Here is a 27,872-nt window from a genome sequence, read left to right as displayed (position 1 = left end):
GGAAAGCAGCTAATGAGGTGCTTTCATTTTCTGATTATGCAGGAATCAGTTTTAAAGAGGCACTGGGTTTAATGATTATGCCACAATCATTTTCTGATTATGAGGAAATCAATATCAACAACACTTTTAACAAAAAATTTACCAAACGCCAAACTGCTTTCCCTCACAGCTGATTTCTCTCACAGCAAATCTGACAGCGATTATTTTCACAGCATAGCTGTTGGCGCTAAAACTGGGCATGTAGTAAGTAGGCCAACTTAAAGATGAGGTGGATGTTGAAGGTGAGGACCCTCAGTATGTAAGAGCATTCGGTAAATAAATGGACATGCATACAGAAGACAAATGTACATGGTTCACCCGAATGATGGGCTACGTCCACGGAGAAGTAAGTTTTCATTATGATAATGTGTGTATACATTGTACATAGGGTTAGACCCAAGGGGAAGAGGAAGAATACCGAAGGTTGAAGGCAGATGCTGAAGGCCGAAGGCTGAGGATCTGGCTGATGGCCGATGATTCGTGGGCTTGTAAATGGGCTCATGGGTAAACCCATGGGGCCCTAGTAGCCTGCTCCAACTCTCTCCCCCCTTTCTTGAAGAGGAGAGGTCTCCTTTTATAAAGAAGGGAGAGTCCCATCCTCTTGTGTTTTGTTGATGTGGGACTCCCTTCCCTTTGGCTTGGGAGTGTTTGGGAGTGCTTGATCAGATATTGTACAAACATAATTTGATGATGATTATATCTCCTTATTAGGATAATATCTAAATTAATGGCATTATCTTATTAAATAAAGATAATATCCTATAATTAAGATATTATCCCTTATTAATTAATTAACCAAATAAATTGGTTCAATTAATTAATTTAAGGGATATTCTTCTTTTCCACGTGGTGTGCTATAATTGGAGACGAAAATATCTACTCCCACATATGCCACCAATGCTTAAATGACAAAGAAGAGCATCCATCTATAAGTATAATACTCCATTAAAGAAATAAGTGTGCTTTGAGGCAACTATATATGCAGCTTTGTTCGAGGAAAGGAGACATATGCACGGCTCTCTTATAATTCTGTTGATATATTCTCTAGTCTCTACTGTCTATAGCAAATCTAGGGGGCATCGAATGTGGTTGGTTGGGATGACAACAATGCATGACATGTGGTTTGAAGAATCTATAGGCTACACTGTTAGGGCTATACATGTAGCTCCAAGCTTATGAAATCTCACAATTTCATTCAAGTCGGCAGGCGCTGTCCTTGACAGGTTTTATCCTTTTCTTTTTCCTTTTGAAAAAATAAAATTGGTCTGCTAATCTTGCAAGTTCTATTGAATTCCAATTATATGGTCTCAAATCTTAATCTGTGCAAGAGCATCTTTAATGGAAAATACATGTGTAGGCAAACTCAACATTTTAACTCTTTCAATGAATGAGGCAACAAGTAGAGCAGTTTTTTGACATGGCAACATTTGAACTCAGGAGTCTCTTCATATGTTTTATTGAGTTTATTGTAGTTTTTGTGTTGTGACAAGTGCATCAACTCTTTTTGAGTTTGGTGCCGTTGAACCCCTCCATATTTGTATATTATTTCTTTGTGGGTTGTGTATTTGTATTGGTCATTGTAGTTGACAACCTTTACGCCTAAATTATATGAATCAATCTTTCGACTTTGAAAAACAAAAAAAATTAGGTGAGCTTCCTATTGTAGGGCCCTTAGTTAGAATAGTGAACATATCTCATTTCACTCAAGTTTGGACCAAGGAGGAACTTAAAGAGAAGAGAAAAAGAAATCCATAGAGAAGGAGACGAAGAGGCAAGAACAAGAAGAGATGAAGATGAAAAAAGAAAAGGAGAAGTAGAAACGTGAAGTGCTACTTGCAATATTACCCTCAAATCGACAGCTGAGCTGAAATTTCAAACCCTAGGGCAATTCTATCCATTCTTAAAGTGAATCAAACCGATCGGACCAAAATAACGGGCCAAATTTTGACCCATTGGGCCTCACGTTATCCACTTTAGCCCAAGGTCCCAATGGTGATCCCTCTGATCAGGGGCGGAACTAGGTAGAGGGCTACCATGGGCTTTAGCCTAAGTAGCCTTTTTATAAAATTAAAATATATTATATGTATTTTAATGTTATTTATCCAATAAAAACTTAGTAGCCCACTCAAATGTAGCCTTGTAACTCATTGTCCACTCAATTTTGTAGGCCTATAATCATCTTATATTTAATTTGTTTGCTGAATTAGGAAACATAATATCTTAATAAACACTCATGATTTTAACTCTCAACATTTTACTATTTTATCCCAATGTATACTTTTATTTCTAGAAAAACTAGAGAATCAGTAAGTACCCAAACAAATCTTGGTCCTTAGATTTTAAACTAATAATTTTAGCTAGCCCACCCATTAAAAAATTCCTGGTTCCGCCCTTGCCTCTAATGAATATGAATATAGGTGATCTGTAAATTGACTGCTTTTATGCGATCGTTATGAACACGTGGGCAAAGTACATGTAAACAATGGAAAAGACAATGAATATTATTATTAAATGGAATAAATTTGGTTCGCGCACCTGCCCTCAGTTCTCCGGTCCTTTACCTTCTTCTTGATCTTGGCATTGTTTTCTCCATGATTGGGTAAACTCCATTAACCTCTCACAGTCACACTGAGTCATCGTTTCCCTTCTTTTCCCACATTTTCTTTCCTTTTCTCTCTCTCTCTCTCTCTGACCTTTTTGTATATATAACCAATAGCAGAGCATCCAACTGCACCACAGAAGATGCCAAGCCCAGTTTTGAAAGCTGGAAGCAGACCGCCATGGGTGGGTTTGGGAGCTGCAGTTTGGGCCCAAATTGCTGCTGGAAACGCCTATAACTTCCCACTCTATTCCCCTCTGCTGAAATCCGTACTGGGTTTGAATCAGCAGGAGCTGACGATACTTGGAGTGGCCAGTGACATTGGAGAGAGTGTGGGTTTTCTTCCTGGAATTGCCTGCAACAAGTTCCCTCCTTGGGCTGTGCTTTTGGTTGGTTGTGGGTTTTGCTTCTTGGGTTATGGTGTTCTCTGGCTTGCTGTTAGCCAAACTATTGCCAGCATGCCTTTTGTTGTGGTGAGTCACCCAGTTCATATCTCTATACCTCCATTTCTCTGTTTTGGATTGTTGGCACTTTGAAATTGTGATTGGTGGGATATTGAAATTTTCACATGGGAAGTTTGTTGTTCTGGTAAGTGTTTCTTTCTGCAAATTCAGTAGGATTTTCTTGTCTGAAACTTTAAATTTTGATTGCAACAGTTATAGAATGCCGCAATGGTCTTGGTTGTCCTGTATAAAATTTTGAAGATGATTTCTTAATTGTAGTACTTCTCGAATTTGGTAGTTTTACTACTTTTCTCCGTTCGTTCTAGTGATTTATCTAGTTTCTTGGGAAGTATGAGAGATTGGGTTAGAGCATGCTGATATTCCATCTGATGTTGAACTAGCATTAAATTTCACTCTTGAAAGGGAATGTAGTGATATTTAACTGCCAATTATAGCCTACAATTTAAAGGAAATTCTTTAAATCAGTGATTAAGAAATACCAACATTGTCAAATTTTTTTTTTCATTGCATTTTTTTAAGGAGCTAAGCAGAATAACTGTAAACAAAAAGCATCCTAAACAGCTTCCTCTCCTTAAAGAACAAATTCCTTGCCGTATTTTCCCTTGCGATCCTTGTGTTCAGTTTATTTCCCTTTGCATTTTTTTAACAGAACTTTGCTCATTATTCTTGAGGACTGGAAACCTTAAGGATAGAATTCAGTTGCCAAATCCAGCAACTTTCATATCTAATAGTCTATGCGTCTATCTAGTTGGGTGCATGTTGTAGGTATCAACATCTTTTAGTGCTTTTACTTAGTGTGTATCGTCTAATAAATCAAGAGCATGTTGTATAAATGGTTTGCTTACTTGAATCCTCTTGTTAAGGGGCAGGTTTGGTGCCGATTTGGAAGCTACTTTGCAGAAATATTAGTCAAATCTAGCAAAGACAACTTAGAGATCTTTAGGAGGAATATTGGGTTTGGAGAACCATTTTTATTTCTATTTTAATATTAAGATTCTGTCTAGAGTTGGGTGGTGCAATTTTAATCGTTGGGTAAGTTTTCATCGGAGCAACTTCTTTTGGATGTAAAAAGTGATTAATCTTCCCCTACGTTATTTGTGGTTGGAATAATTAACCATTCCATGTGTATATTTGTTGTCTGCAATCATGATATCAGAAAACATTTTAGAACGAAAGGGAGGAATTCTTCATGTTTCCTGAAGATTATTGCTCCAAAACTATTTAAGGTGCAAGTACCAATACATTGAAAAGTTTTAGTATCGCATTCAGAGTCAACTTCTTGACAATACTGCGGTGGACTCTGCAATATTGGGGCGTATTCATTTGTCTACTCAAGCATGAGTTTGGTCAAAGCTAGAGTGACAAAGCTGAGCATATTTGTGTCATAGTATGGAAAATTAAAGGCAGGGGACATGAATGTACCTTGTTTTGGTGCTTATTCTTGAATTTTAATTTTATTGTGGTTGAGCTGGGCTCCATACTCATGAACCTCTTCTAAGTTCCAAAGTAAATAAAAAACAAGAATTGTGATCCTAACTTTTTTCATTTGATAGGAAACTGATGAAAATATACAGATAGAAAAGGAGCCACCAGTCTGCTTTAACAAAATATGTTCCTGAGTTCAAGACATTATGTCTAACTGATTCAATTTTCAAAATTGGAATTATAAAGTCGTATAAATGTTGATTGCTGATGACCAGACCTCATTTCCTCATTTCCTATACTGTTAGTACTATCTTAATCTCACTTAAGGCTATAAAAAATCTCTATAATATCTCTTATCCTCTCTTTCTGCATGATTAAAATTGAAGCAATTTAAGTAGCATCATCCTCCATGTACATTGTAGATGGACAAATTTTTTTCCTGAGAACGCATTAAATAGATACAATCAAGTTACATGATTTGTCGGTGTCTTTTTCGGTTGACATTAGTTCATCAGATATCCACTACATTGTGGTTGGTTGTACATATTTTCTTGTAACAAGAAGAATCTTGTTTTGTGCATATTTTGTGTGGTGCAGTTGATTTACTTAGACTTTCTATGCGAGCATGCTTTCATCTGAGTGGCATTCTGGTAATCTGTTGAGATAATTATCTCACCACTTTGGCATTCAGTTAACTTGTCACCCCTTATAGTTATAACCGTTCTTTGACATGGTTGCAGCTGAGGCAGCATATATGTTTTAGCTTTCACATTTGGACCTCTAACATTTCTCTTTTAATGATATGGCAGTTATGCATCACACTTTGCATTGCCACAAATAGCAATGCTTGGATAGGCACAGCTGTGCTTGTAACCAACATGAGGAACTTCCCTCTCAGTAGAGGCACTGTTGCTGGCATTCTCAAAGGCTATATTGGGCTTAGCGCTGCAGTTTATACAGTGGTATACAGTATGGTGCTTAAGAAATCTGCTTTGAATCTGTTGTTGTTCCTTGCTCTTGGGATTCCTGTTTTGTGTTTAGCCTTGATGTACTTTATTCGTCCATGTACTCCAGCTTCTGGAGAAGATTCTTCGGAGCATGTCCATTTTCTCTTCTCCATAACTATCAGTGTTTTGCTTGCAGTCTATCTTCTCACAGTCACAGCAGTAAATGAGATAGTAACTCTTAGTGATGCTGTTTCCTACATTTTGGTTGCGATAATGGTTATCCTACTGCTTTCTCCCCTTGCAATTCCGCTGAAGATGACATTATTTCCTGCAAGGGCACGAGCTGAATCTTCGGAACATCTTGCTCCAGGAGAAGGCAATGCAACCCCAGCAGATCCTTTGTTGACACCATCCTCATCAGCTACATACCTTGGAAGTTTTCATGAGGCTGAGGATTTTTCAGATGTCGAAACACTTCTTGCTATTGGGGAAGGGGCAGTGAAGAGGAAAAGGAGGCCTAGGAGGGGAGAGGATTTCAAGTTTCAAGAAGCTTTTATAAAGGCCGATTTTTGGCTTCTTTGGTTTGTTTTTTTTCTTGGGGTCGGTTCAGGAGTGACAGTACTCAATAATTTGAGCCAGATTGGGATTGCATTAGGCGCTAGTGATACGACAATACTGTTGTGTCTGTTTAGCTTTTGCAATTTTGTTGGTCGTCTGGGTTCTGGTGCTGTTTCTGAACACTTTCTCAGGTTATTGCTCATTAACTTCTATCTAAATGTTTCCGGAAACACTTTTTTTTTTCCTTGTTTTCAAGTTGTTATACAAATTCCGTACCATAACCAACACCACTTAATTGTTTTTGGATAGGGCATTAATATGTTCTATTTCTACTGTGGTTCTGATTTTTAGTTACAATGATGTTCTTAATAATCTTGCTAACTCACTTGGTTGACTTGTGCTCTTTTAACCTTCAATTTTGTTTTTCTGTTGAGAAAGCTTTCAAACATGGTTGCTTGTCCCTTACAGGGTGTTCTTCCACTTTTTCCTTCTCTATATTGTAGGGTTAGCAGATTGGAATTATTTGTCCGCGTTTCTTGAATGCATTACTTTTATGTCAAGTTGTACGAGAATGTGATCAATTTCTACTATATTTTTTAATGGATGAATAACTCTCTTCTGTAATAGCATAGTACTAATTTGGTATATCATTTTGTACATTGCAGAACAAAAACAATTCCTCGCACATTCTGGATGGCATGTGCACACATATTTATGATTGTATCATTCGTTTTATATGCGTTAGCTCTCAGTGGTACTCTCTATGTTGCAACTGCTCTGTTTGGTATCTGCTATGGGACTCAGTGTTCAATACTGGTTCCAACTTCCTCTGAACTTTTTGGCTTGAAACATTTTGGTGTAAATTACAGCTTCATGGGACTTGGCAATCCTATTGGTGCAATACTTTTCTCAGTTCTACTTGCTGGTAATGTATATGATGCTGAAGCTGCAAAGCAAGGAGGGTCCACCTGCATAGGTTCTAGTTGTTTCAGGCTCACATTTCTAGTTTTAGCCGGCGCCTGTGGTTTGGGGACTATCTTGAGCATAATTTTGACTATTAGAGTACGACCAGTTTACCAAATGCTTTATGCTGGGGGTTCTTTCCGTCTGCCGCAAAATTCAAGCCACTAATGATTGGAGATATTAATATCCGATTACATCAATCCATACAGGTTTGTGGAAGCGTGCTCCAATATTCAGATGACTAGGGAATATTTGCGGCTTCAATCTGCTATATTATAGATACTGCAATTGCTGAGATTTGAGCTATGAGTTGCCCCCCAAGTTGGCCTTTGTTGGCCGTGTGCAAATGGCAGATTAAAGAAGAGTCATTTAGTTTCTTTTGTAACTAGTATATAAACCAAAGTCGATGGGGTATGATTTTGAATTTGATGTGTAATTAGAATTGATATACGTAATGTTTCCGATGAGCTAAGAATAAGTTCTCTTCAGAAGTATTCAGGCAGGATTTGCGGATGATGCATGTTGTGCAACCATTTCCCACAGGGAATGCTACATTGTTTCGATACTATAATACCCTAAACCCTAAACCCCATTATATTCCATCACACTTGCAGACTTGCAGTTTACTTTTCTCATTTCTTCTGCATTTTGAAATGCTGTTATGTAGCTTAGTAACTTCTCTCTCTCTCTCTCTCTCTCTCTCTCTCTCTCATCACAAAATCATCTATGTTGCTCTCACCACTGTACAACAATGGCGGTGGCGTTGTCGAGATCAAGATCGGACACGTACTCGTGTCGCAAATTGCAGCCGTTGTTTTCCTCGTCGTCCTCAGTCTTTGTTTCGTCCACCTCCTCCAGCTTCTCCTCCGCCACGTCGACGTTCTTCAATCGCTCTGCCTCCCCTACGTGCCTCTCCGTTTACGACCGCTCGCCGCCCCCGTCCTCGTCGTCTTTGCGGTTCGCGAACCGCTTTAGCTCTCCGGGCCGTTCGATTTCGGTGAAGAACCATTTTAACCACAGCAACAAGAATAACTACCAGAACGGCACTACCAGCAAGAAGACGTGCCTTTGTTCCCCTACGACGCACCCTGGCTAGTTCCGGTGCGCCCTGCACAAGAACTCGCCACGTGGCGTGGCTCACCACTCGAATAGTAACAGCCAAACGTCGTTGTATCACTCGAGTATCAGACTGAACTACAGAAGGTCGGCGATGAAAAACTCGCTGGTGATGATAGTTCCCCTAAAAACAAGGCAAAAGGATAAAGAAAGGCATTGTATTGGGCTGTACAAGTGTAGGGTGGTTGCATCAGCCAGCGACGCTGAGTTGATTTTCAGTCCAAGCCAAGCCGACTCTCTGTAATGTCCAAAGCTTCCGACGACGACGACGACGGTTAAGTCCCGATTCTTGATTCTTTGTTTTGTTGTGAAGTTAAGGTTTAGGGGCAGTTTGGACATAAGAGCGAGTTAATGGTTGAGTTGACTCAGGAATCGTTCACCAGTTTTTTTTCGTGAAGGATGATGGGATGATGATAGCACTGTAGATGATGAATTTCTTTTTTATGGGGGCCAGATTATATTTTTTTAAATTCATTTTTGTAAATTTGATTTTTATTCCACGAATTATTCTTTAAATTTGATTTGGGTGTTGGCAGATGAAATTGTGCTGTTGTTTATTTTTTATTTTACTTTTTTATTTTATATTTACCAATATTATAAATAAATTGATCATGGGTAAGCAAACATGTCCATGTTTGAGACGTTTGAGAACAAGATATGAGTACAAAAGATAAATAATTCCTTTGGGTAATTTTTCTGAAAAATTAAAGAAATGTTAAAAGTCAACTCTATTTTCATAATTTCTAACCTAAAGAATCGGGAATTAAACTCGGATGTAAAGTACAGGCACAATTTTGGCCTCACATCTGAAAAAATTGTTGTATTGAAATTTTGGAAATTTGATTGAAATTTTAGCTTCCATCTTGGGTTACAAGTTGACTTGTAATGAAACGACAGTGAACAATATTAATTATTTAAACTATAGGTGGCCAGAAGGGTCCATTCTTTGTTTCCTTATTCTTAAAAAGCCATATAAAATTGGGAGTGCTGCTATTTCCACCTCTATTCTATTTCCTCACCCATCTTATTTTCCCACCCACTGTATAAATTTGAAAAAACACGATCTTATCTTTCCACCTACCATTATTCCTAAAATACTCTTTAATTATTAATTCAAGCAAATTCTCTTTTATGTTAAGAAATTCATTAGCTAATGACGTCATTTAAATTTAATCCAATGGCTGAAAAGTTGGCATATCAATAAAATATTTAAATTCAATTGAAAAATATCAAATAAAAATAAATAAAATTTCAATCCTTCTGTCCTTCCAGCCCATCGATCACAAGATACGGATCCTCCCGTCCCCACCTCCCCAACCACCCTTTCCCCACCACCCCACCACATCGAACCCAACAACAATCCACCCTCCAACTCAATCAATTTCAACCCAAAGTCCCAAATTTCTCAATTAAAAACCCATTCTTATAATTTTCTTTTGTTACAAATCGTTGGAATTGAGTAATTCATGGGATGAGCTGGAGTTGCAGAGATGGGAATTGAGGGAGAGCCCAGTCACTAGTCCATACTTAAATTGATGCGCAGGAGAGGGCATTTTCTCCGTTCTGTGAGATCGAGTCCTTTGACGGTGACTTCTTTACTGCCAAGACACCGTTACTCGACGGCCTCATCAACGCATGCTCTTCCACCATCCCTCTTCCTCCTCCGTTAGTGAGCTCATTATTCGACGCTTCAGAATTAAACATGGAAGAAATTGACGGTGTTTAGCTGGGCTGTAGAAATTGTAAAGAAAGAGATAGTATAGAAGAAGGGGGTTGTCTGGGTTATGGTGGTTTTTGGGGGAAAGAGGGAGAGAGAGGAGTGAGTGAGGGGTCGGGGCAGCTCTAAGAGGACTGGGGTGGAGCTCTTGGAGGTGCGAGAGGGCCTGGGCAATGGCGTAGGGGGTGGGAGTAGAGGAGTGAGAAATTTGACATTTGATCTTTGTGCTTTATATATTTTTTTTTTATAGCTTTTTTTAATTTTAAATTTGAGGTAATTGTTTCGTTTTTTAATATTTTTCTTTAAGGCCTTAGAAGTCATTTTACAAGTGGGTAAATTTATTTTTAAAATTTTAAAAATAAGGTGGGAAAATAGGACAAATTGATGGAAATAGCAGCACTCTAAAATTGGCCTTTCAAGATTTGGAATTCTACTTCTAATATTCTAGATTATCGGGTAAGATGAGGGCTGGAGTGTGATCTGCGGATGAGCTTGTTGCCTTGCGTGTAGTATCTCGTAGTTTTCTGTTGGACTTTCCTAGCCTCTGACTTATCCGTTGGTATATTTCCATTCACCAAGTAGTCGATGATGGGATCTTGCCAGCTAGGGTCTTCATCGATCTGCATTGAGTCAACTGGCTCTATTTCTTCGATACTTGGCCAGTTAAGATGTTCGACCGGGATGGAGCGCATGAACTGGGTGTCCAGCGATGATCCTAGGCTTGCCAATGCATCTGCATGAGTGTTCTCTGCCCGTGGAACGTGTTGGATGGTGAAAGTAGGGAATTCTTTCAAAAGTCCTTGGACTTTGCCTAGGTACTGGGTCATTCTTGGATGCTTTGCCATGTACTCACCTGAGGCTTGATTCGTGATTAGCTGGGAGTCTGAGTAGATGGCCAATCTTTTGATCGACAGTTCTTTTGCTATGCGCAGTCTGGCGAGCAATGCCTCATATTCTGCATCATTGTTTAAAGCACGAAAGCTTAGTGTGATGGCTTGTTCCAACAAAGTTCCGTCTAGGGTGATTATGACGACGCCTGCCCCCGCACCCTTGTGATTTGATGCTCCGTCTGCACAGCTGCCACATGTCGTTAGGCAGGTGTGGATTGGTGGGGGGAGGTGTCGTCTGCTCTCGAACTTTCCTTATTTTTTTGTGACCAACTTCTCTTCTTAGGCTGTCGAAGTAAACTCTACAATAAAATCTGCTAAAGCCTGAGCTTTTATAGTAGTCTTCGGCTGATAAAGGAGGTCGTATTGACTAAGTTCGATAGCCTATTTCATGAGTCGCTGAGAAGCATTGGGGCTGTAAAGGATTAATCACAAAGGAAATTCTGTCATAACAATTATCCAGTGAGTTTGGTAGTAGGGCCTTAGTTTTCTCGCATAAACCACAAGCGAAAAAATAAGCCTCTACATTTTCGGATAGCAAGTCTCTACGTTGAGGAGAGTTTTTGAAGTGTAGAATACCGGATGTTCTGCCCCTAGCTCTTCTCGGATGAAAACTGAGCTGACAGCTTGAGTCGGACACCGCCAGGTAGATGAACAAGTCTTCTCCTAGTATCGGTTTTGAGAGTAGGTGAGGCGAAGTGAGGTAGGTCCTAAAGCTCTGAAAGGCTAATTCGCACTCTTCGTCCCACTTGTCCTTTTGCCCTTTCTTCAAGGCTTTGAAGAATGGCCTGCACTTGTCGGTAGATCTTGAGAGGAATTGGTTGAGAGCTGCTGCTCTACCAGTCAAACTTTGTATCTCTTTTGTTGTGGCAAGTGACTTCATGTTGAGTGTAGCCTTGATTTGATTTGGATGTGCCTCAATTCCTCTTTGAGTGACTAAGTATCCCATGAATCGGCCGGATGAGACTCCAAATGTGCATTTGCTCGGGTTCAACTTTATGTTGTATTTTCGGAGTAAGCTGAATGTCTCGGCAAGGTTTTTGATTTGGTCTACTCGCTGGGGAGCTTTGACTAGTATGTCGTCTAAATAAACCTCCATAGTCTTTTCGATTTGCTCCTTAAAAATTTTGTTTACTAGTCTTTGGTAGGTTGCTCCGGCATTCTTCAGTCCAAGGGGCATGACATTGTGGCAGTATGTACCCCTTTCGATGATGAAAGAGGTATTTCTCGCTCGTTCGTCCCTGAACTCAATCTAGATGGGAGACTTCATCTGCTCTGAGTGTGGCTTGCAAACGCTTGTGACATGTCGACAAATCGACCGCGTTGTTGTCCCTCTTCCTGCCTGCTTACTCTTGCTCGACCTGCTTGGTACCCATTGAACTGCCCACTGGCTCGTTCATCCATCTTTCTCTCTTAGCCCTATTGTCCAAGGCCAAGGTTTTGAGCCAAGTTTATTTGGATGAGGAGCTACCTCACTAAGTCGTTTTGGTTGTCCATTCTCTGAGGTAGTTGGTCAACTCTCATATTAAGGTCTACTTGACTTCGTGGACCCGGAGGAGAGAATTGTGTGGAGCCCAATTGCACACGGGTAGGGTTTCGTTAGAGGTGTACGCAAGGGCGTACGTCAAGCGCGGAGGCAATGGAGGGAATGATTGAAGTTGGTCCAAGATCAGGCCAAAGTCGGTGATGGTAGTGAGTCCACCTTGATGGGAGGTTCTACCATGCTCGGCGGTGGCACCATGAAGGCGGCTAGATCCGGCCATTTGGCCATGTGGCTGCAAAAAGGTACCGGCCACTAGGCCATGATGGACGTTACTGCCGATTCAATGAGGTTGCGTAGCAGCGGTGGTGGCAGCAAGGTGTCCAGGAGGTTGTGCCGCACTTCCAGCAAAGGGGGCTTGTTGTTGTAGTGCAGCGGCGTGCGTCAAGATGGTGTTCCTGGTCACGAGACTAAGAGGAGGAGGAGGGATGGAAGCTACGGTGGATGTAGTGGCAGTTGCGGTGCCGTGAGGGCGTGCCACTGTCTCGGCTGTGGCGTGGGATTGTCTCGGAGCCACGACGTCATGGTGGTGATAAACACATAATTATTACAATTTCTATCCCTAATTTATATTTGTTAGTACTTTGTTTCAATGAATTTTGAACCAATTAGAATGTTACATTGCATTTTACAAATCCATTTGCACTTCATTGAAATAAAGGCTAATTCAGTTGAATTTTCTATTAGGTAGCTCTCTCTTTGCAAGCAGCCCAAGGAGAGAAGAAATGAAGCCCAAACTCCAGTCCATTTTCGGAGGCCAACTTGCAAGCCCCAAAATGCACGTTTTTACTACTCAGATGGGAATACAGTCTTCATGAAAGTTGGTCAAATGGGTGTCTATTATAACATATCCAAATTTGAGCTCCATTGGATACATATTAAAACCTGTGGCCATCCTACACCAAGCCTGGTGCAAGAAGAATTCCTTTTTCCAGCAACCTAAAGGAATGATTGCAACCAACCAAAAAGATAGCAGTCAGCAACTTTGGACAGCAACCATGTGTGCAGCAGCAAAGTCACATGATTTACCACAGCAAAAGAAGTATAAAGCATGTTGTTGGCTGACACAAGATATGAAATTCAAATGCCAATATGCCTACAAGTAATGAGCAGAGAAACATAAAGAAAAGAAAGAGGGATGGCACCCATGCCAAAGAAGAAACAATGAAGAGATGGGCTACGGTTTTGCATTGAAAGGGATAAGAATTTCAGATTTTAATATTCCCCTAGTGATTGTTGTTGTTGAGATTTAAGGCTATAAATAGGAAGCTCTACAAGCCTTCAAACACACCCAAGCTCCACAACTCTTGAGCTTTCTCTCTTCCCTCCATCTTTCTAAGTTTTAATTTCTGTTTTTAGTTTTATTTTATTATGGGGAACTAACTCCCTAGCTAAGGCTAGGGAGAAAGCTTTTAATATGAGTGTGTAATTTTTATTCATTTGATCCAAACTTAAGCTTTAATGTGAATTTGTAGTTTTTGTTCAAATGGAATTTGTATTTTTCTTTTTAATTAATTGATGAATGTTTGATAATCTATTTCATAGGTTCAATCATGTTTTTTCCATTGTGTAGTAAAAACTTTCATGCTTTTAAAAGAGAAGAGAATTACTAAAGATTAATAGAATTTCAACGAAGATTATTTTTTGATAGTTTGTTGCCATTGGTACAAGTTATGTTTAGAATACTTCTAAAGGAAATTAAAAAGAGCTTTAATTATTTTGAACAACTACATTGGAAAATATTTTGTGGATCAAATTAATAAGAGTTGCATGCTTATGTTAGAAGTGGAAACCCAATGCCTTAGTGTTTTAATCAATTGAATTTTCTTGAAATCAAATCTTGCATAAATCTACTTTTCAATCATAATCGTTCTTTTTCACCTCTGTTATCTTTACACCGCTCTTTGTGGATACAACACTCGGACTTTCGAGCTACACTACTATACGACACCTTCCCTTGGGTTTTGCAAAGTGGTATTAACAGGTGGTCCGAGCACGTTATGGATTGAGCCATCGTGGCGGTCTTGCCCGTTGTTTTCTTGCTTCCAACCATGGTTGTTTGGAAGGCTTAGGTGGATTGGAAAATAGGAGGAATGGATTCCTTGAGCACACGTTGAGTATAACTCGTGCTCTCAATGAAAGCACCAAATGTTTGTGCAAATAATCTCGCGAGAGAATATTTGCTTCTAGATCCTTCGCCCTTTGATCTTCTTTATCTCTCTTCCTCGATTCCTGTAAAAAAAAAAAAAACCAGAGTAAATAGACCACACCCTAGGGGTGTTGGCCAAAGGCCCTTCGATGCCTAAGTTAGTTCGATTGAATCTAGGCGAAACAATAGCTAAAAAAGGCTACGGAGATTTCTCTAGGGTGAGAACCGAGTGGCCGAAGCCGTGTGTGGTGGCCGAAGCCGTGTGGAGAAAATATGGAGATGAGAGAGCAATGTGGGTGGCGACAAAGGGGTTGCCACACTGGCTAGGAGAGAGAGGGGATAGAGATCTTGTGTGTTTTTGCAAGGTTTCGGAGCTAGATTTAGAGTTACCTCGAATGATGAATGAAGTCATCTATTTATAAGAGCCTCGGAGGTTAGCGTTTCGTGAAGAATAAAACTCTTATTAGGAATGAGTTTATTCTTTCCCTAAATTGTAGAGATTGAGTCCATTAGGGATTTGATTGGGATCTAAATCTTCTAATTTGATGATGATTATATTTCCTTATTAGGATAATATCTAAATTAATGGCATTATCTTATTAAATAAAGATAATATCCTATAATTAAAATATTATCTCTTATTAATTAATTGGTCAAATAAATTGGTTCAATTAATTAATTTAAGAAATATTCTTCTTTTCAACGTGGCATCCTATAATTGAAGAAGAAAATATCTGCTCTCACAGATGCCACTAATGCTTATATGACAAAGAAGAGCATCCATCTATAATTATAATACTCCATTAAAGAAATGAAGTGTGCTTTGAGGCAACTATGTATGCAGCTTTGTTTGAGGAAGGGAGACATATGCACGGCTCTCTCATAATTCTATTGATATATTCTCTAGTCTCTGCTGTCTGGAGTAAATCTAGGGCATCGAGTGTGGTCGGTTGGGATGACAACAATTCTGTGCATGACATGTGGTTTGAAGAATCTATAGGCTACTGTTGGGGCTCTATCCTTTGACAGGTTCTATCCTTTTCTATTTCCTTTTGAAAAAATAAAATTGGTCTGGAAATCTTGCAGTTTCTATTGGATTCCAATTATACGGTCTCAAATCTGAATATGTGTAAGAGCATCTTTAATGAACAAGACATGTGCATTCAAACTCAACATTTCAACTACGTCAATGGATGAGGCAACAAGTAGAGCAGTTTTGGCCTCAGGACACATGGCAATATTTGAACTGAGGAGTCTCTTCATATGTTTTATTGAGTTTACTGTAGTTTTTGTGTTGTAATAAGTGCATCAACTCTTTTTGAGTTTGATACCATTAAACCCCTCTATATTTGTATATTATTTCTTTGTGATTAGTGTATTTGTATTGGTCATTGTAGTTGACGGTCTTTACGCCTAAATTATATAAATTAATCTTTCAACTTTGAAAAACAAAAAAAATTAGGTGAGCTTCCTATTGTAGGGCCCTTAGTTAGTTAGAATAGTGAACATAACTCATTTCACTCAAGTTTGGACCAAGGAGGAACTTAAAGAGAAAGAAAAGAAAAAGAAATCCATAGAGAAGGGGAAGAAGAGGCAAGAACAAAAAGAGATGAGGATGAAAAAAGAGAAGGAGAAGAGGAAACGTGAAGTGCTACTTACAATATTAGTTATTTATTTTTTTATTATTGGGCCAACTTTATTGTTTTATAGATTATATGTTAGGGAGACCAACTTGGGAGACCAACTTGGGATACCAACTCTCTAATAGAGCGTGGGACCCATTGCATTGGTGGGCTCCACCTCTATTAGAGAGTTGGTATCCCAAGTTGGTCTCCCAATTTGGTATCCCTAGCATGACCCTTTATTTTATTATAGGCGGACTAGGCTGGGCTTAGACGGGCTCAAATCGACTGCTGAGCTGAAATTTCAAACCTTTGGCCCAAATTCTATCCATTCTTAAAGTGAATCAAACCGATTGGACCTCCATAACGGGCCAAATTTTGACTCATTGGGCCTCGCGTTATCCATTTCAGCCCACGGGCCAAATGGTGATCCCTCTGATGAATATAGATGATCTGTAAATTGACTGCTTTTATGCGATCGTAATGAACACATGCAAACAATGGAAAAGACAATGAATATTATTATTAAATTTGATTCGCACACCGACCCGGTCTCCGGTCCTTTACCTTCTTCTTGATATTGGCATTGTTTTCTCCATGATTGGAGTAAACTCCATTAACCTCTCACAGTCACACTGCGTCGTCGTTTCCCTTCTTTTCCCACATTTTCTTTCCTTTTCTCTCTCTCTCTCTCTCTGACCCTTTTGTATATATAACCAATAGCAGAGCATCCAACTGCATCACAGAAGATGCCAAGCCCAGTTTTGAAAGCTGGAAGCAGACCGCCATGGGTGGGTTTGGGAGCTGCAGTTTGGGCCCAAATTGCTGCTGGAAACTCCTATAACTTCCCACTCTATTCCCCTCTGCTGAAATCCGTACTGGGTTTGAATCAGCAGGAGCTGACGATACTTGGAGTGGCCAGTGACATTGGAGAGAGTGTGGGTTTTCTTCCTGGAATTGCCTGCAACAAGTTCCCTCCTTGGGCTGTGCTTTTGGTTGGTTGTGGGTTTTGCTTCTTGGGTTATGGTGTTCTCTGGCTTGCTGTTAGCCAAACTATTGCCAGCATGCCTTTTGTTGTGGTGAGTCACCCAGTTCATATCTCTATACCTCCATTTCTCTGTTTTGGATTGTTGGCATTTTGAAATTGTGATTGGTGGGATATTGAAATTTTCACATAGGAAGTTTGTTGTTCTGGTAAGTGTTTCTTTCTGCAAATTCACTTGAAAGATTTCCTTGTCTGAAACTTTGAATTTTGATTGCAACAGTTATAGAATGCCACAATGGTCTTGGTTGTCCTTTATAAAATTTTGAGATGATTTCTTAATTGTAGTACTTCTCAAATTTGGTAGTTTTACTACTTTTCTCCGTTCTTTCTAGTGATTTATCTAGTTTCTTGGGAAGCATGAGAGATTGGGTTAGAGCATGCTGATATTCCATCTGATGTTGAACTAGCATTAAATTTCACTCTTGAAAGGGAATGTAGTGATATTTAACTGCCAATTGTAGCCTACAATTTAAAGGAAATTCTTTAAATCAGTGATTAAGAAATACCAACATAGTCAAAAAAAAAAATTTCATTGTATTTTGTTGAAGGAGCTAAGCAGAATAACTGTAAACAAAAAACATCCTTAACATGCTGAAAACCAATGCCTGCTATCGAAAATTAATTCCAGCTTCCTCTCCTTAAAGAACAAATTCCTCGCCATATGTTCCCTTGCGATCGTTGTGTTCAGTTGATTTCCCTTTGCATTTTTTTAACAGAACTTTGCTCATTTGAGGACTGGAAACCTTAAGGATAGAATTCAGTTGCCAAATCCAGCAATTTTCATATCTAATAGTCTATGCATCTATCTAGTTCGGTGCATGTTGTAGGTATCAACATCTTTATAGTGCTTTTACTTAGCGTGTATCATCTAATAAATCAAGAGCATGTTGTATAAATGGTTTGATTACTTGAATCCTCTTGTTAAGGGGCAGGTTGAGTGCAGATTTGGAAGCTACTTTGCAGAAGTATTAGTCAAATCTAGCAAAGACAACTTAGACATCTTTAGGAGGAATATTGGGTTTGGAGAACCAGATTTATTTCAATTTTAATATTAAGATATTGTCCAGAGTTGGGTGGTGCAATTTTAATCGTTGGGTAAGTTTTCATCGGAGCAACTTCTTTTGGATGTAAAAAGTGATTAATCTTCCCCTACGTTATTTGTGGTTGGAATAATTAACCATTGCTGATGCCTCGTCATATGCATTTGTTTTGAAGATGATTATTTACCAGCTGTGGCTTAAGGTGTTCTGATAATGGGACTCTTCAAGTAACAAATTCACTCAGTCTGGATTTTGTTACATGATTTCTAGTGTCTTTCCATGTATGATATCAGAAAAAAATTTAGCAAGAAAGGGAGGAATTCTTCATGTTTCCTGAAGATTATTGCACCAAAACAATTTAAGATGCAAGTACCAATACATTGAAAAGTTTTAGTTATTGCATTCAAAGTCAACTTCTTGACAATACTGCTGTGGACTCTGCAATATTGGGGCGTATTCATTTTTCTACTCAAGCATGAGTTTGGTCAAAGCTAGAGTGACAAAGCTGAGCATATTTGTGTCATAGTATGGGAAAGTAAAGGCCGGGGACATGAATGTACCTTGTTTTGGTGCTTATTCTTGAATTCTAATTTTATTGTGGTTGAGTTGGGCTCCATACTCAGGAACCTCTTCTAAGTTCCGAAGTAAATATAAAAAAAAGAATTATGATCCTAACTTTTTTCGTTTGATAGGAAACTGATTAAAATATACAGATAGAAAAGGAGCCACCAGTCTGCTTTAACAAAATATGTTCCTGAGTTCAAGACATTATTTCTAACTGATTCAATTTTCAAAATTGGAATTATAAAGTCATATAAATGTTGATTACTGATGACCAGACCTCATTTCCTCATTTCCTATACTGTTAGTACTATCTTAATCTCACTTAAGGCGATAAAAAATCTCTATAATATCTCTTATCCTCTTTTTCTGGAGCCTTCTGCATGATTAAATTTGAAGCGATGCAAGTAGCATCATCCTCCATGTACATTGTATATGGACAAATGTTTTTCCTAAGAACACATTAAATAAATACAATCAAATTACATGATTTTTCGATGTCTTTTTCGGTTGACGTTATTTCATTAGATATCCACTACATTGTGGTTGGTTGTACATATTTTCTTGTAACAATAAGAATCTTGTTTTGTGCATATTTTGTGTGGTGCAGTTGATTTACTTAGACTTTTCTATGCGAGCATGCTTTCATCTGAGAGGCATTCTGGTAATCTGTTGAAATAATTATCTCACCACTTTGGCATTCATTTAACTTGTCACCCCTTATAGTTATAACCGTTCTTTGACATGGTTGCAGCTGAGGCAGCATATATGTTTTAGCTTTCACATTTGGACCTCTAACATTTCTCTCTTAATGATATGGCAGTTATGCATCACACTTTGCATTGCCACAAATAGCAATGCTTGGATAGGCACAGCTGTGCTTGTAACCAACATGAGGAACTTCCCTCTCAGTAGAGGCACTGTTGCTGGCATTCTCAAAGGCTATATTGGGCTTAGCGCTGCAGTTTATACAGTGGTATACAGTATGGTGCTTAAGGAATCTGCTTTGAATCTGTTGTTGTTCCTTGCTCTTGGGATTCCTGTTTTGTGTTTAGCCTTGATGTACTTTATTCGTCCATGTACTCCAGCTTCTGGAGAAGATTCTTCGGAGCATGTCCATTTTCTCTTCACCATAACTGTCAGTGTTTTGCTTGCAATCTATCTTCTCACAGTCACAGTAATAAATGAGATAGTAACTCTTAGTGATGCTGTTTCCTACATTTTGGTTGCGATAATGGTTATCCTTTTGCTTTCTCCCCTTGCAATTCCGTTGAAGATGACATTATTTCCTGCAAGGGCACGAGCTGAATCTTCGGACCATCTTCCTCTAGGAGAAGGCAATGCAACCCAAGCAGATCCTTTGTTGACACCATCCTCATCAGCTACATACCTTGGAAGTTTTCATGAGGCTGAGGATTTTTCAGATGTCGAAACACTTCTTGCTATTGGGGAAGGGGCAGTGAAGAAGAAAAGGAGGCCTAAGAGGGGAGAGGATTTCAAGTTTCATGAAGCTTTTATAAAGGCGGATTTTTGGCTTCTTTGGTTTGCATATTTTCTTGGGGTCGGTTCAGGAGTAACAGTACTCAATAATTTGAGCCAGATTGGGATTGCATTAGGCGCTAGTGATACGACAATACTGTTGTCTCTCTTTAGCTTTTGCAATTTTGTTGGTCGTCTGGGTTCTGGTGCTGTTTCTGAACACTATCTCAGGTAATTACTCATTGACTTCTATCTAACTGTTTCCGGAAACACTTTTTTTTTTCTTTCTTGTTTTCAAGTTGTTATACAAAGTTCCGTACCATAACCAACACCACTTAATATTTTTTGGATAGGGCATCAATATCTTCTATTTCTACTCTGGTTCTGATTTTTAGTTACAATGACATTCTTAATAATCTTGCTAACTCACTTGGTTGACTTGTGCTCTTTTAACCTTCAACTTTGTTTTTCTGTTGAGAAAGCTTTCAAACATGGTTGCTTGTCCCTTACTGGGTGTTCTTCCGCTTTTTCCTTCTCTCTATTGTAGGGTTAGCAGATTGGAATTATACATCCGAGTTTCTTGAATGCATTACTTTTATGTCAAGTTGTTCGAGAATGTGATCATTTTCTACTCTATATTTTTTAATAGATGAATAACTCTCTTTTGTAATAGCATAATACTAATTTGGTATATCATTTTGTACATTGCAGAACGAAAACAATTCCTCGCACATTCTGGATGGCATGTGCACACATATTTATGCTTGTATCATTCGTTTTATATGCGTTAGCTCTCAGTGGTACTCTCTATGTTGCAACTGCTCTGTTTGGTATCTGCTATGGGACTCAGTATTCAATAATGGTTCCAACTTCCTCTGAACTTTTCGGCTTGAAACATTTTGGTGTAAATTACAGCTTCATGGGACTTGGCAATCCTATTGGTGCAATACTTTTCTCAGTTCTACTAGCTGGTAATGTATATGATGCTGAAGCTGCAAAGCAAGGAGGGTCCACCTGCATAGGTTCTAGTTGTTTCAGGCTCACATTTCTAGTTTTAGCCGGCGCCTGTGGTTTGGGGACAATCTTGAGCATAATTTTGACTATTAGAGTACGACCAGTTTACCAAATGCTTTATGCTGGGGGTTCTTTCCGTCTGCCTCAAAATTCAAGCCACTAATGATTGGAGATGTTAATATCTGATAACATCAATCCATACACGTTTGTGGAAGCATGCTCCAATAAATTTATTCAGATGACTAGGGAATATTTGCGGCTTCAATCTACTATATTATAGATACTGCAATTGCTGAGATTTGAGCTATGAGTTGCCCCCCAAGTTGGCCTTTGTTGGCCGTGTGCAAATGGCAGATTAAAGAAGAGTCATTTAGTTTCTTTTGTAACTAGTAAACAAAGTCGATGGGGTATGATTTTGAATTTGATGTGTATTTAGAATTTATATATGTAATGTTTCCGATGAGCTAAGAATATGTTCTCTTCAGAAGTATTCAGGCAGGATTTTTGGATGTGCAACCATTTCCCACACGGAATGCTACATTGTTTTGATGCTACAATACCATATTGGCTGCCTTTTGAAATGCTGTTATGTAGCTTAGTAATTTCTTTTGATGCTTGTCCCGAACGTAACGGTGGAATAAAAAAGACTTTTCTGGTTAACACTTGGGTACCTCATTCGCGTTGAAGGGTTTTTTTTTCCTTCCCTTTCTTTTGAGGGGTTGTGGTCCTTGTGGTAGCAAATTTCCTCCCATGGGAATATTCGGTTGACAGATTCTTTCGTCTTCTCCGCTTCTCTTTCTTCCTGCAAAATGAATAGCAATAAGAGGATCACACCCGGGGGGTGTTGGCCAAAGGCCCTCCGATGCCTAAGTCAGTTCAATCGATCTGTAGAGAAACGATAGATAAAATAGGGTACAGGAATATGTATGTGTGGTGAAAACCGGGTGGCCGGAGCCGTGAGTGGTGGGCGGAGCCTTGTGTAAAAAGAAGAGAGAGAGTGGCGGCTAGGGTTTGTGAGAAATAATTTCTGCTGAGATTTGGTAGTAATTTCAGACGTACCTCAACCCTTGTGTGTGGCCATCCTTTTATAGAGGTCTCAGGAGCTAGGGTTTCATATGAATAATTCCGTAGATGGAAATGAATTATTCCTCCCCAATTTGGGACTTGATTTGATTAATTAGGGATTTGATTTATTAGGAAAACAATCAAATCCCTAATTGTGGTAGGTATCAAGCCAATCCCTTTAATTAGGTAACTCCTCCTTTAATTGAGAATTGTCGCATGAATCAAATCAATCATCAACCTAATTAGGTAATATTCTATTTAATTGGATAATCTCCAATTAAATAGAATAATTCCCAATTAGGTCAAATAATCCCCAAATGGAAGGAATTATTTGACCTAGGGTTACGAATTAATTCGGTTCCCACAATCCTCATAATTACTTTAGCAGTATGTCTTGAGGATTCTAAAAAGAAATCTAGTTGATAGCAAATCTTCATGGTTGGTGAGTATTTATGTTTCGACGATGGAAATTTGTCCAAGACATTTAAAGGATAAGAAGCACAATTTTCATTCAATATCTTCACAAAAAACAAAAAATGATACAAGTGACCAACCAACCATCAGTGATGCAAAATGATGGCCTTGTTTACTATAGTTTTGCATTCCTGACAAAATCATACAAGAACACTAAAATACTACAAGTGCTTTCAATTATAATCAAAGATAAGGTCAAGTGACATACAAAAAAGCAGGAGAGACCCTCTTGGCTATTAAAGTTTGCCAAATACATGACCCACCTACACTCAAAAAAGCTAAGCAAAGTCTTGTGATGCACAAAGCCAAATCCTCACTTGGTGGAAGAACCCCAAAAATCCCATCTCTCACCATTAAATTTATATAATAAACAAATGACAATAAGGAAGAAGACCAAACTAAAACTAAAACTAAAACCAAATTAGAAAAAGTATATAAGAAAAAAAAAACAAGGAACTAAAATTTCATGTGGGTTTCAAGTCCTGGAACATGGTATCCCACCTGATCTCTTCAACCCCAGTCGACCAATAACCATCATCATTATATTGATCATCACCGTCCATCTTTCCTTCCTTTTGAAGATCATAAACCACAGGACTCGAAAAGCTATCGACATGAGGCCCAGAAACCACCACTGGGCTACCATTTGTGAGCAACAACCTGCTGCCTTGGTTGTTGGCCATGATTATCTTCTTGTTCCTCTTCAACATGGCGCCTCTAAACCTTGACCTGTGATTGCTTGGCCTTGTCACAAGCGCCAGAGCTGATGCGTCTTGTTCGCGACGAATCCACGTCCTTACGTACTCAGCTAAGCACCTCTTGGTCCTCTTGATCGCCACCAAGAGCTTTCGAATGGGACGCGGACTTGTTCCCTTTTCTTTTCTAGCAAGCTTGAGGATCTCCAGCCTGTGTTTGGCTATGGAAATTCCCATGCTTTGAAGAAACTCATGGTTGAAGTAGACTATGTCTTCTTCTTCCAGCTCATTGTGAGCAAAAGCAAGACCATACTCATAAACAAGTGAGGGCTCTAGGCCAGTTTTGGACAGCCATGAGAACCAATCCATGGCTTCAAATGATGTTGGGTGACAAATAAACAAAAATAAACTTGATTTTGTGGGTGTTATGATTTAGGATTGAGAGAGAGAGAGAGAGAGAGAGAGAGAGAGAGAGAGAGATGTGAAAGTAAGGATGGTGAAGTTAGTTGTGGTGACTTAGGCTAACTTTTGGGAGAGAGAGATCATATATATAAAGTAGGAGGAGAGGGAATGTGAAAGTAGGGATGGTGAGTTAGTTGTGGTGACTTAGGCTTACTTTTGGGGGTTTGATTTTTGTAATGCAGATTGGTTGTTAGTTGAAACTTGAGAGTGACCAAAGAAAAAAGAAAATGTGGGTGTGGGGTACGCATGTCCATTATCCTCCAAAATAGGTTAAATGGCTATCAAACTTTATGGAGTGAGAGCTACAAGGGTTCCATGTGGAATTGTAGTGCCATCAATCACGGCTTGGGAACAAAGTAGGGTGTGGCAGCGGGACATTTCCCATTACTTGTTTTTTGTGCGTTTACTTTAGTTGGAAGAAAGCAGAAAAAGAAAAAAACTCTTGTTTTTTTTTATACAAGCGATAATGGAGGAAGGGGAATTCGAACCCTCGGTGCAGAGTAACTGCTCTTAATCACCTGAGCTACAAGTCCCTTACAAATAAACTCAAATTTTTACTACCCTTGTTGCAAGAGGTTAATGACTTTGTTTAAACCAAATTAAGTAAAAGCTATACTCAATTACTAAAATGATGTCTAATTATATGAATAACATATGATGGATTGATATTTCTGCTCTTGTTGGCCTGAATTACCAACCAAATTTTGTTTCAAATTTCTCCTTTTTCTGGACCTAACCCTTTTTGCATGAGTGCAATATGTATTTCCCCAAACCACCTAAACTGATTAAAGAAATTTTGAGTCCACTAAGTTCATTTAATCATGCAATTTTTCTAATAAATAAGTTGAAGAAGGCCCTAAAGAAGTCAATATCCTAACTGGTTGTTGTGCCATTTGATTGCTGAAATGCTACATAAGCAATCTCTGTGACATGGGATTGTGCAGACTAACTTTTTCTACATTATTCTGGGAGAAGTAACAATGATTACCATCTTACTTAATCTCACAGTATCAATCAATACTGCAGAAAAGCTCTTTCACATCTCTAGGCCAATCTAGCTTCCGAGAAAGTTACAAACGTGAGAAGGCAGACTATATGTTTGAAAATGACCTGATTTAAGTTTTATGGTAGTAGGTTTTGGTCTGCCATCAACAACACGCGATTTCTAGCATTTGTCATCTGGGACCCTTTTCTACAATGAGACAATGTTCCCATATAGCTATGCCCTAACAACTTATGAAAATGATTTTATATAAACAACTTTGGTGGAAACAGTGACATTGTAGCGTTACCAAAAACAATTGAGAAAACAAATAATTTCCCTAACATAACATGTTTCATATGTTGCTTAGTCACTCGTGTTCTTTCAAGTAAACCAAGAGTATAAGGGCAAAATAATTATATATTCCTCAGGAAGGGGAAGGTGGATTTAGTCACGCACACACTAGTACTTTAAGGTTTCAAACTTGAGACCATTGATCTTAGGCCAAACATATTTTTTCACTATGGTATGACCCGAGTGGCAATATATATTACTTTACTTGACTATTCAAAAATAATGAAAAAAAAAAACATGGAATTGGCAGTCATACTGGACTATTCTTTTTTTTTTTTCTTTTTCTTTTTGGGTACACATATACTTGACTATTCCATTGCAAAGTTTAGCATGCCAGTTTCAAGTCAATCTGTACCTTGACTTCTACTTTAACCTTGTAATAATAAAACAGTAAACTGACCTCATAAAGGCAAATCATAGTGTTCAAAACACCAAAAAATCCCCAGTGCAGCTTTGGTCGGTCGGCTAGCTGCCTTTAACTGAGAGATTTGTCTTTGACTGTCCTCCAATCTGCCCAATAAAAAGAAAAGGAATAAAGTGGTTTAGTTCTTTTTGTTGGATCAAAACTTCAGCCAACAAATTACAAATTGTGTTTTGTTTGCATCCAAATTTGTGGCATGAATTCACATGATCCTATATCAATTACGTTTTAGACTAGAAGAGGTTCACGGGCCCAATTTGTGGAGCACTATTTCCATGTGATTCGTAACAAATATTCTTTCTTTCCAGAGTGTATAATTGTTTTTGTCGATGATTAAAAATTAGGAGTCTTTGAAACAAACAAAAAATAAAAGGAGCCCAGGTTGTAATCCAATTGAGCACCCAACAGTAGTGATTTTATGGATGCTCTTTGCACAGTGTGAAATTGATTTTGCTTTTTTTTTGGGGTCAAAATCTGATGTCATTGAACAACCCAAACGAGGAGGAGCAAAACAGAGACAAAAGCAAAGGAATACAAACATAGTTGGATCAAGAAACAAGCAAAGGAAGACATACGAGACCTTCCTAATCTCCTGAATGAGGGGATAGATTGTCCAGATTCTATTGCCAACAGCCCCTTTGATCACCTTAGAGTCAATTTCAAAAGACACACGATCAAATTTCATTAGTTTTGCTAACGCAAACGCATAATTTTGCTTGTTTGCAATAGCTTGTGGTTTATTGTTTACAAGAATCCCTTTTTAGGGTTTTGTTGTTCATTTTTTCTGTATCACAAAAGGTATAGTTCGGTATTATCAATGTTTCACCAAACTCTCCCACCCTCTATATATTAGCCCCTTGACTGTATGTCAATTGGGTGTTTTTGTTCTTCTTTTTGTTTTGTTTTTTTTTTCTCAGTTTTGAAAAACTGGTTTACAATTCTTTTGTAAAAAAAATATCCAAAATGCCTTAGAGATTTGAAAGTGATTGTCTCATACTTTTACGGGCAACTGCAAACCATGTTTTATCTTCTTTTTTTATCACTTTTTTTAAGGAAATTTCTTATTGAGAGGGGAGATAGTTAGTATACTAAATTTACACACACTACACAGATGTTGACTCGAACCCAAGCCCCTTCCTAAGAAGAAAAATTACTGTAAACCACTACACTAGTGGATCTTTTATCCTTTTTTCTTTTTTTTCACTTTAAATGGATTGTGAATATCTATTTTATCATGATTCATTGAACTATCTTATCTTTTGGCATATTCGTTAACCAATGGCAATTTGTGTGATTTTGAATGTTTCAAGACATGCTCATATTTATAAATATAGATATTTTATTTTTTATTTTTATATTCTTATTTGGGCAAGGTCGATCTGGAAACCACTTTCTTTTAGGAATTTCTATTTACATGGGCCCCACATGCGTGTCACGTTAACAAACTAACAGACTTTTTGACGAAATCCAACGGAATGGACAAAATTGATGAACGGTATTTAAAGTGAAAGATGATCCATGACCAAAAAATGCTATAGCTAATAGTTTCTTGAATTTGAGTGACATTTTGTAAGTAATTTTTTCCCTTTTATTAGTGGGGAGGGGCATTTAAATTTGGAATCTCTCACAATTTTGGAAAGAAAAATATTACTAAACCAATAGCTAAATCTTATAACAAAATGAACTAAAATATCCAAATTAACATGTTTATAGTCGTGTTAACCAATAATATCATTTTGGGTTTGTAATCACAATGGTCCCTGAACTTAAACTAGAGTTTTATTTTTAATCCTCCAACTAAAATTTCGGGCTATTTTGGTCCTCTAACTCTCACATTCGTGCTAATTCAGTCATTCTGCCACATTATGTCGAGTAAAATTGTCAATTTGAGTACAAGTATATACTAAAATGACATGCCCAGCTCTCTACTACCCATTTCCCCCAAATTAAAACCCTAATTCACCTATATATCCAATTTCTCTAAAATTGAAATCCTAGATCACCAATATCCCAAAAATTTCCCAAATTCAAACCTTAAATTTTCAATAGATCCCCAATTTTGCCCTAATTGTGAATCTAATGGCTTAGAATGGACTCAAGTTGGAATTTGTCCCTAGAAAGTATGTCATGTGTCACTCAAGTGATTCAAATTTATGGAGAATGTGACGGAATGACTGAATTGACACGAATGAGACAGTTGAATGACCAAAATAGCACGAAAATGAGTTAGAGGACCAAAAGGAATCTCGAAATA

General features: G+C 38.4%; 3 protein-coding genes across 7 annotated transcripts; 2 read left to right on the top strand and 1 right to left on the bottom strand.

Annotated features, from left to right (window-relative positions):
- The first annotated feature begins 2,484 nt into the window (after positions 1-2,484).
- On the top strand, positions 2,485-7,597 carry LOC110756263 (protein NUCLEAR FUSION DEFECTIVE 4-like). 4 transcript variants are annotated; one of them, XM_021957671.2, is made up of 4 exons: positions 2,485-2,638; positions 2,759-3,111; positions 5,337-6,223; positions 6,698-7,597. In XM_021957671.2, exons 2-4 carry the CDS (start codon positions 2,782-2,784, stop codon positions 7,161-7,163), a joined length of 1,683 nt encoding a protein of 560 aa, XP_021813363.2. In that variant the 5' UTR covers positions 2,485-2,638; positions 2,759-2,781; the 3' UTR covers positions 7,164-7,597. The 4 variants fall into 4 exon arrangements, with proteins under 4 accessions (XP_021813363.2, XP_021813364.2, XP_088107029.1 ...); XM_021957672.2 differs by having other exon boundaries at positions 2,519-2,638; positions 2,756-3,111; XM_088250903.1 differs by having other exon boundaries at positions 2,558-3,111; positions 5,337-5,496; positions 5,671-6,223.
- An 8,935-nt stretch (positions 7,598-16,532) lies between these two features.
- On the top strand, positions 16,533-21,655 carry LOC110756262 (protein NUCLEAR FUSION DEFECTIVE 4). Of its 2 annotated transcripts, none has more exons than XM_021957670.2 (3): positions 16,533-17,105; positions 19,496-20,382; positions 20,863-21,655. In XM_021957670.2, exons 1-3 carry the CDS (start codon positions 16,776-16,778, stop codon positions 21,326-21,328), a joined length of 1,683 nt encoding a protein of 560 aa, XP_021813362.2. In that variant the 5' UTR covers positions 16,533-16,775; the 3' UTR covers positions 21,329-21,655. The 2 variants fall into 2 exon arrangements, with proteins under 2 accessions (XP_021813362.2, XP_088107093.1); XM_088250967.1 differs by lacking the exon at positions 16,533-17,105 and adding an exon at positions 19,174-19,336.
- Positions 21,656-22,863: 1,208 nt separating this feature from the next.
- On the bottom strand, positions 22,864-23,992 carry LOC110756255 (uncharacterized). Its single transcript, XM_021957663.2, has one exon. The coding sequence runs from the start codon at positions 23,766-23,768 to the stop codon at positions 23,169-23,171; it is 600 nt and encodes a 199-aa protein (XP_021813355.1). The 5' UTR covers positions 23,769-23,992; the 3' UTR covers positions 22,864-23,168.
- Between the last annotated feature and the right edge of the window lie 3,880 nt (positions 23,993-27,872).

This window comes from Prunus avium, chromosome 3 (assembly GCF_965620075.1).
Source record: "Prunus avium chromosome 3, drPruAviu1.hap1.1, whole genome shotgun sequence".
Classification (NCBI taxonomy): Eukaryota; Viridiplantae; Streptophyta; class Magnoliopsida; order Rosales; family Rosaceae; genus Prunus; species Prunus avium.
The sequence above is the reverse complement of the archived record's forward strand: the minus strand, read 5'-3'. Positions and strand labels throughout refer to the sequence as shown.